General features: G+C 53.2%; 1 protein-coding gene across 1 annotated transcript; it reads right to left on the reverse strand.

The window, feature by feature from the left end:
* Window positions 1-197: 197 nt before the first annotated feature.
* Il4i1 (interleukin 4 induced 1) lies at window positions 198-7,031 on the reverse strand. Its single transcript, XM_055613612.1, has 7 exons — window positions 6,992-7,031; window positions 4,119-4,333; window positions 3,515-3,627; window positions 2,791-2,992; window positions 1,698-1,766; window positions 1,460-1,596; window positions 198-1,336 (listed from the first exon to the last, which is right to left on the reverse strand). Exons 1-7 carry the CDS (start codon window positions 7,026-7,028, stop codon window positions 214-216), a joined length of 1,896 nt encoding a protein of 631 aa, XP_055469587.1. The 5' UTR covers window positions 7,029-7,031; the 3' UTR covers window positions 198-213.
* Window positions 7,032-9,419: the final 2,388 nt, after the last annotated feature.

Here is a 9,419-nt window from a genome sequence, read left to right on the forward strand (position 1 = left end):
GCCCAGGATGGTCTCAAGACTGTCAGGTTTTCTGTTCCAGACAAGACATGTCAGCACCCCAGCCTCCAGTGGCTTCCGGTCTCCACTTGACCACAGTGTATCGTAGTATTCACACAGTGTCTTCCCCACCCAGGGCGGCTCTACATTCAGGAAACCAGAGAAGAATGGAGAAGGGAGGGAGGAGCTGGGCCTCTGGGTTTAACAAAAATAACTTTATTGTGGGCCATCATCCTGGGTGGTCTGCTCTAGAGAGAAGGGCTGGGTTGGGAGCTGGGTGTCCACATCCCCTTTCCACGAAGAATGGCCCGCCTCTCCACGCAGATGTGTGTGTTGCTGGGGACCAAATCCCACTTGCCTGTGTTCTCCATGTTCACGCACTTTGGGGTTGGCATTCTGGTGCAGATGCGCACGCCCCTTCTGGGGGATGCGCTCCTCAAACATGTGCCCTTGCAGTGCAGGGATAGCCTCCATGAACATAGGTTGCTGCTTGGAGGGCTTTGTTCCCTGGAACAACTGCTCCACAGAGCTGGGCTTCTGCTCCTGGAGGCTGGCCACTGGTTTCTCGGGGCTGCTTGCCCCGAACCCGTGGTTATTGATCTTCACTGCGGCCCGCAACGCGGACTTGACAGCAGTCTCTACCCAGCCATGCGGGTGGGCTGTATGCTCACCCGCGAAGTAGATGCGGCCATAGGGGGATGACCAGTCAAAGTCCTCGTCCGTCTGCCCGAACAATGGTGGCTGCACCACGAAGCCTCCTTGGCTGTGTGGGTCCTCTGCCCAGCGCTTGACGACGCCTGTGCCGTCCCATAGCCGGAACACTGCTGGCCCGTGCAGGGATGCCACGTCCTTGAGCGCTACACGCATGGCCTGGTCAGTGCTCAGTCCAGCGAAGGGAGCTGAGGCGTCTGACCATGTGTACGAGGCCAGCAGCAGCGCGCCCTCGCCCGGCGCTGGATAAAATATGAGGCGCGATGGGCGGTCGGTGTTGGAGTGGCCGCCTTCAATGTGCTCCTCGCGCCAGAAGGGCCGGCGGAAACTCAGGAAAACCTTGCTGGCTGCCACGTAGTGTAGCGAGCGCAGTGCCTCCTGCCTCCTACGTGACAGGGGCGGCGAAAAGGTGATGCGCTGCAGAGCAGGCCCACTGGCCGTCAGCAACACCTGGTCGGCTGTCAGCATCTTCAGGTTGGGAGACTGGAGCGAGGAAGCGACATGCACGTGCACATTGTGCATCCCCTGAGTGATCGCCACCACTGGCGAATTCAACATCACCGACCCGGGCAGCGAGCTCATCAGTGCGCGCGGAAGCAGGTCCCAGCCACCCACAATGCGGCTGTACCTGGAGGGCAGGGCAAAGCGGAATGGGCACATTGACCCTGGTCAAAGCACACGGGCTCTTAGGGAAAGCCTTATCCCCACCTGCCCTGCCTCTCCCAGGATGCCCCTCGTGACTTGCCCTCACCGGATTCGGTCGCTCAGGCAGCTGTGCGCACGTAAGGCCTCTTCGAAGCTGAGGTAGAAGAAGCCCTCCTTGGACATCACGTCTCCCAGAAGCTGCACGGCCGGCCGGGTCAGGTTGCCCTCCCTGAGGAGGTATTCCTATGCAGTGGGCAGGAGTCCTGGTCAGACCCTTCCCTGTTGAGCCCTGGTTCTCAACTATCTCTTGTGACAGGAGAGGGGAGCAGCCATGTCTCACTCACCAGGAGCGTGTGCTTGTTGAACTTCTTCATGGCTTTCTTGCAGCCCAAGGCCTTGAGGTCTTTGAGGGCCTGTGGGGGACAATTAGAGGACCCTGGCTATAGTGGGAAAAGCCATTTACCCTACTTCAAGTCCCAGCCCTTGGCTCATGCTACATGTGCCTCCTCTAAAGCTGGTAGACTCCGCCCCCCAGACCCCCCTAAATGCTGGATTTTCCTCATTTGCCCACCCAGTCAGTAGTGGCGTGTTTCTGTGCAGGCTAGGGAGGTGCTGCTATCCTTAGAGGTTCAGTAATTGTACCTTTGTGGGTACAAGCAGGTGAGGGCTCTCATACCCCAACAGGGCACTACTACCAGCAGCGCCCCTTCACCCACAGCTTTCCTTGGCTTCCCAGCTACAAGAGGAAGCACTAGAGTCCCAACCCTTAACCCAGCAGCCTGTCCCCAAGGACCAGCATCCTCCTTCACCCTTTCTTGCAGCAGGCAGTAGTGGTTCTAAAGCATGGAGTCCAGGGCCACCTCCCCCTCTGCATACAGGCTCTCCTGCCTGGCATTTAGTGATCTTCCTTCAAGCTCCTTCCGAACATTGCCTCCAGCCTTTTTACCCTGCCCTCCTTTGTCCTGGATAAGGAGGAAGGTGCTCAGGCAAAGACATATCCAGGATGCAGACTTAGGGATGATGGATGAGCCAGGTGGGATTCCAGGAGCAAGGAGGGTATGCCTGGATTACCAGGTGGACAAAGAGGAGGGGAAGCTATCTGGCAGGTCTGGCCCATGGGCATGAGAGGCACTGGGGAGCCACACGGAGTTGTGGTCAGGGTCAGTGGTGTGGAAAAGAGGGTGATGACAGCATTATTTGAGGCAACCAGACGGGGGCAGAGTAGTAGTGTTGTGGAGGCCAGAGTGCCAGGGCCTACAGGGGCAGATGTGCTGGGAGGAGCCAGAGTGCCAGGGCCTACAGGGGCAGATGTGCTGGGAGGACTCAGGGAATACCAACTGGCTGTAAGCAGAGGTGTGGAACAGACATCGACAGGATGGTAGGACAGACAAGACTCTTGGGGGCAGGGCTGGGCTCAGCAGGAGAGCTGGTGGCCACCTTGTTGAGTGCCATCTGGTAGATGTCCTCTGGGGACCGGCCCTTCTCCCTGTAGCTCAGGTCGTAGCCCAACTTTTCTGGCATCTTGTCCACCACATAGTTGCGCAGCTTCACATCATTCACCTCCGTCCACGTGTTCTCATCATACTGTGTGAACTGAGTCAGGTTGAGGCCCAGTGTCTTGCAGAGCTTGTGCAGGATCCTGAAAGGGGAAGGCTGCTTGGGAAGGCCTGGCCTGGCACTACAGGAGGGCCAACTGGGGAAGGGCATAAAGCTAGTAACTGGGGACCTGAGGGCTGTCTCAGGAGCTGGGGTGAGAATAGGGGCAGAACTCAGGCAGGCAGCAGGTGAGGGACACAGATCCCTAGCCTTCCAGAAGGCACAGCTGGCACAGCCAGATGTAACTGCAGAATGCTGAGCCAAGCTGCATTAGCCAGGAGGGACATACTATGGGATGTGAGTGGGAAGTGAGGTCTAGACCTTCTGAATTGGTAGGAATATGGGTAACACTGGAGAAGAGTTATGGGTAGAGCTTAAGGCCCATCGTTCCATATATAGCACCTCAAAAGTCAAGGACATTGGCACCTGCACTAGGGATAGAGCTAGGTTCTGGTTGAGCCCAGAGCAATGGGGCTGGGATTGGCTGAGCCTGAATCAGGGATGGGAGTTGGCTGAATATGGGGTGGGTATGGAACTGGGCTCTGCTGTCTGGGTGGGACCTCACCTGTGGGAGCTGGGCATTCGCATGGCCCCCAGCTCCCCTATCCAGCCTGTCTTCCAATCCCGATGGGTTAAGATACGGCCTCCAATCCTGTTATCTGCCTCCAGGATGGTGACCTAAAGATGAGGGGCAAGCAGTGACCTCATCTCCGCTCACTATACCCACACCAGCCCCCTGCCTGTCCTGCTTCCCTCAGAGAGGCACACCTAGACTAGAAGGACCTTTCTTCCTGGTAGAAGGGGCTGCTAGAAGAACAGAGGGTAAGGTTTCAAGACTGCAGCAGGAAGACCACCAGATGTACTGGGGAGGACTTGTCAGCTTAGGGTAGAAGTAGGGAGATTTCCTGGTTTGCGTCGAAGACTTGAGGGCTGGCTGGGTTTCAGGGGACACTTCCCCTTGGGAATTTCTCACACACTCCAATACAAATCCCCATCTTGACTCTTAAAAATTACATTAGAAGAAATTCGGCCTTTCCTCCAGGATGAGTGGAGTGCAATGGGTCAATGATGGGAGCTCTGGGAAAGAGAAGCTTCTGCACCTCCCACCACCCAGGCCTTCACACCCACAGCAGGAAAGGCTCCAGGTAGACTGCAGGCACTCTTCTCACCTTGTGTCCTGCATCACTGAGCACCTTGGCGGCTACCAGCCCGGCTGCACCCGCACCAACCACTATCACCTTCTGGGGCTTCAGGGTCCGATTGAGGCCCAAGGTCACCACCTTGAGTAGATGCTCATAATCAGGGTCTTTCATACACTTCTCAAAAAGGCTCATGTTAGAGGCTGCCAGACCAAGCAGGATGGCCAAAAGGACAAAACGTGCAGCTGGCAAAAGGACAGGGTCAGTGCACAGACAGCAAGAGTACAGACATCAGTTATCCCAGAACCCTCATTTCCCCGTTTGCTCACTTACCAAGTCCAACCATGGCTCAAGGGGCAGCTGCTGTCTGAGTGAAGCTGAGGGCAGTGTAATCGGACCAGGGACCAGGCCCCCCAGCCTATCCCCTGCCTTCCTCCTTGAGCATGTGTTTCCCCAGACCTAATCTTGATCCTTCTGAAATCCTGGGACCATCGAACCGACCTCTGGCCTAGCTCCTGTCCCTCCTGCCTCCCAGTCCTGGATGCTGGGGTCCAGTCACTGCCACCACTCTCCGGGTAGCTCTTCCTCCAGCTCTCTTGGACAGGACAGCAGAGCAGAGACTCTGCAGCTTTCCCCTTATAGCAAGCAGCCAGTCCCACCCACTCACCTCCCTGGGGAATTAAAAGTGCTTTCCTAGAGTAGGGTGAGGGGTGGAGTGGGGAAGAAGACCACAGGAGGAAGTAACTCAGACTATTTTCTTTCCTCCTGCCCCAAATAGCTGTGGGGAAGCTGGGGGTGGGGACTGCCCATCCAGGTGGCATCTTGTTGGTGGGCTCTGTGCTCTAGGCCTCCTGGACTTGGGCCTGCCCATCCCTGGGTCAGGCCTCCCCTCCCCATCTCTACAGGCCTGTCTCCAACTCTACAGACTGGCACATACAAGGCTGTGGCCTGGGCTCTTGGGCTAGAGCCTTCCACCTTCTGATGCACATCTCAGCCTGCTAATGTAACATGGTCCAGCACAATTATGGCAGGAGTGGAGCTAGGTCAGGGCCTGCATACAGCACTTGGCCAGGGCCAGAACCTGTTGCTGCAGTGCAGGAACATGAGGGCTGGTTGGTAATGGCTGAATGGCCAGTTGTCCCTCCTTACTTTGTCTTAAGAACTGATGGGCAGCAGACCTCAGAGAAATGTCCCTAGAAGCCTCTGCCTCTGGCCTTCAGGAGGTCATGAGCAGATGACACCAGTGTGGCCCAAAGCCGTTGATATGAGGCAAGAGGGTGCGTGGGGCGGGGGGGGGGGGGGGGACTTTCCTTGGGGTCGGGAGAAGATGGGTTAGAAGAAAAGCCAGAGCGGGAAATCACACAGGGAGCAGACAGGGGAACTCCGGAGCCCATTAAGGGGAGGTGGTTAGTATATGTATGATATGTGGTTTGGGCCAAATAGTGGCCAGAAGTGCAAAGCCATGCAAGCTGGAGGTCCCAGGCCAAGTCCCATGGCTCAACACAGTACTTGGTTTCAACCCTACAGAGAAATTGACAGTCCTGGGCAGGGTGGGGTAGGCATAGCCTCCTCATGGCCTTTTTTTTTTCCCTCTGTGTAGCCCTTGCTGGCCTTGATCCGCCTGCCTCTGCCTCCCAAGTGCTGGGATTAAAGGCATGTGCCACCACTGTTAAATTTATAGACAGGATCTCATTCTGTATCCAAGGCTAGCCTCAAACGCCCTATTATCCTTCTGCCTTGGTGTCCTGAATGCTACAATGTCAACATCACTATGGCCAGTACTCTTCCTTAGCTTCTGGATTCCATTCAGCACCAATGACAGGAGCCTGAAGTTGCCATGGTTAAGAACAGACAAAGGTAGGGCCTGGCATACAGAGACCACAGTTTTAACATTTAAAAAATGTATGTGCTTGATTGTTTTACCTTCATGTATGTCTGTATACCATGTGTGTGTTTGTTGCCCAAAGAGGCCAGAAAAGGATGCTGGACCTGCTGGAACTCAAGTTATGAATGGTTGTGAATCCCCATTGACATCCTGGTAATTGAATCCTGGTCCTCTGGAAGAGCAGCCAGTGTTCTTGACTCCCTAGCCACTTCTCCTGCCCCATGGCAACAGCTTTTGGGTCCCTGGTTGAAGTAGACTGGAGTTGCTCCCGTTGCCCTAAGGAACTCTGGGGAGCAAACACAATGGGTTCTGGTAGAGTTGCCAAATCTCAAGCTAGTGATCCAGTGGTGAGGCACGTGTGATCACACGTGTTTGTCATCCCAGCCCATCCCCATCATCGGGAGTTCAAGACCAGCCTGGGCCATAATGAGACCCTATCTCAAAACATTAAATACTTAAAACTCCAAACACCCCATGTTAGTGCCAAGCAGTATTACTGAACCTACGTTAAGAATGCCAAGGGTTGGGCCACCATTGGGATACTGTCCTCCTCTGGTTATGCTGAGGTCTTGAGAACAAGGCAGGGCATGTGGGAATGGGACCAGGGAGGCAGGAGTTGGGAGCAAGAAGTTCAAGGAGGCTAAGTGTACTGCAGCAAAGGCAGGAGCCCAGAAACTAGTATGTACATGTGTTATGGCCACAGGCAAACCTGTCAGCCACTGCTGGCTTTGGGAAACCCAGCTTCATAATGGGCCTTCTAGGTAAAAATGGTCTTTGGGGATTCCCTGCCACTGTGGCTCAGTTTCTGATCCACAGAAGAGTGCTATAAGCAAACCTGGTTTAGGCCTCCCTGAAGGCAGGGCTTGCTCGGAGAGGCCCTGGGACCTCACTAACTATATAGCTTTCAGTCTAAAGTCATTGTCACCAAGAGGAGGGGTCATAGTGACCAAGGCCTGGACAGGAACAGTGCAGCTGTGGCCTCAACCACGCCTTCCCACCCCAGAAAGGGGACACTCACTGCATGCTGGCCTTTGGGGGGCTCTCCTGGCGCCCATGGCCTTTCTGGTCAGCCTGGAACGGAAGTCATCCTCTGGCGCAGGCAGAACCAGGGTGAATGGTGATAGCTTTGTCCTACTGCCTTGTTAGGTCAGGGAAGCCAGATCCTGGTAGGAAAAGCAGTTGGGAGGCTGTGGCACTTTTTTTTTTTTTTTTTAAGAGAATGCTTATTTTTGTTTTTTGAGACAGGGTCTCACTGTAGCCTAGGATCTTCTCGAACTTGAGGCCATCTTTTTGCCTTGCCTCTCAAACTATGGGCTAACAGGTATGAGCCACCCTATCCCTTGCTCACCCTCTACCAGTCTTCCCTGACATGGGACTATTTTGAATCACATCTCAGACACACTCTTCTGATAGGATGTTTTCCTAGATGGTTCTTTATGACAGGAATGGTCAAACTTCCCCTGTAAACACTTGAGGATTTACAGCCCAGCCAGCATAGAATATAAGGGTATGGCTGTGTTTACTGACAAAAAGAAAGGCCACAGAGAGCCAACTTCTACCCTTTAAAATGCTAACTTCCCAGCATTTGGAGGCAGAGGCAAACAGATCTGAGTTCCAGGCCAATCAGGACTATATACCATCTCAAAAATATATGTGCACTCAGTTTGGGGGGGTGGGCACCACACTGATGACCTATAGACTGGATATATAATGCAGTTGGTAGACTATAGCATGTACAAAAGTTGGGTTTCCTAGCACCACGTACACCAGACGTGGTGGCACAGGAATGACAGCACTCAGCTAGAAACCTCATTTCAAAACAAAACACGCATTTACAGTTCTACTGATGACTATCTGAAACTCCTTCTGTGGAGCCATTTTTTTTTTTTTCAGGAAGTGTCTCTTTCAGAAGCTGAACTTTTGCCAGACCCTTTAAGCAGGTCAATAATGTGCCCTGAGACCTTTAAAAACTGTCTTTAGCTGGTTCCAATTTAACTGGCCCTTAAAGATAACAAGGTAACCAACCTTTCTGGCCTTGCTCTTCCCACCCAATCAGCTGCTGCAAACATGCTGTACTCTTTAAGGCCTGGGATCCAGTGACTGGGTTTGATTTGTGGTAGTCATTGGCTGAGGGCAATCTTAAAACATCCCATAAATGCTGGAAGCAACATGTGCATATAGATTGGTGGCATCTGTGTGCAGTTTCAAGAGCTGTTTTTGTTTCCTTAGAAAACTCTCAGGGACCTCTGTGGTGGCGGCACATACTTGATTCTCAGCACTTGGGAGGCAGAGGCAGGAACTCCCGGCTGAGTTCCACAACAGCCAGGACTACACAGAGAGAGACCATGACTCAAAAAACAAAAGAACCAAAACTACAAAAACAAACAAAATTTAGCACTCAGCCGGGTGAGGCAGCACACAACTTCAATCCCAGCACTCTGGGAGGCAGAAGCTAGACTGGTCTACAAAAGTTGAGTCCAGGACAGCCAAGGCTACACAGAGAAAGCCTGTCTCCAGGGTAGAGAGGAGAGGGAGGAAAAAGAGCCACCCCCCAAATCCCTTATCACCCATTCCTTCCCCATAGTAATCTTTTCTGTGCTGCTCAATGAATACAGAGCAAAGCTGTACAGAGAGAAAACAGGGAAAGACAGAGAAGTGGAGAGTTTGAACTTGGGTTCCCTCTTGGTCTCTTTTCATTGGACATTTTACACTACTGATCCCCGCCCCTTCTGAGACAGTCTCCTACTAGGCCAGGCTAGTTCCACCATGCTGGACCACAGGCTGGACCCTGGCTATCCAGGGAGACATGTAGAAGAGGCTCCTCATGCAGTCACCTTTGCTGTCATGGTGGTTAATGATGAAACCGGTCAGCGAGGCAGGACATCTGCCTATGTTCTTCCTGGAGAGGGAAACTGGAATTATAGTGTAGCCTGGGCAACAGTGCCCAACAGGGTGCCAGTAACATTGCCTCCCTGGACACCCTCCCCATTCCCCACAGAGATGTTTTCTTCCAGTGGGACAAATCTTCAGGGCATTTCCAGGCTTTAAAATACAACAGTGTTAGGGCATGTACTTAGCATGCAGCCCCTAGCCCAAATGGCAAAATCCGGTTTATGTCCAACATACAACCCCAAATGAGGACATACATTAGAAATGCACGCTGACCACCTTTATTGCTTGAACTGAAAATGTGTGTAAGACAAACCTTGAGAGAAACTGAGGCCTAAGTGTCATAATCAATTAGGATCAAGCCATGGAGTACAGAACTGGGATGTAGCTGCTTGCCTATAAACCTAAGTGCTCAGGAGGCTAAGGCAGGAAGATCACACCAATTCAGAGAACCTGGGCTAGGGCAGGGGATCCTGTCTTCAACCAACTAAAAATCAAAGAGGCCACTGGGGTCCTCAGGACTTGTGCCCTGACTCTACGTAGCTTTCCCAAGACAG

The sequence above is a fragment of the Psammomys obesus genome, unplaced genomic scaffold, assembly GCF_907164565.1.
Source record: "Psammomys obesus unplaced genomic scaffold, mPsaObe1.curated_primary_1811, whole genome shotgun sequence".
NCBI classification, from domain to species: Eukaryota; Metazoa; Chordata; class Mammalia; order Rodentia; family Muridae; genus Psammomys; species Psammomys obesus.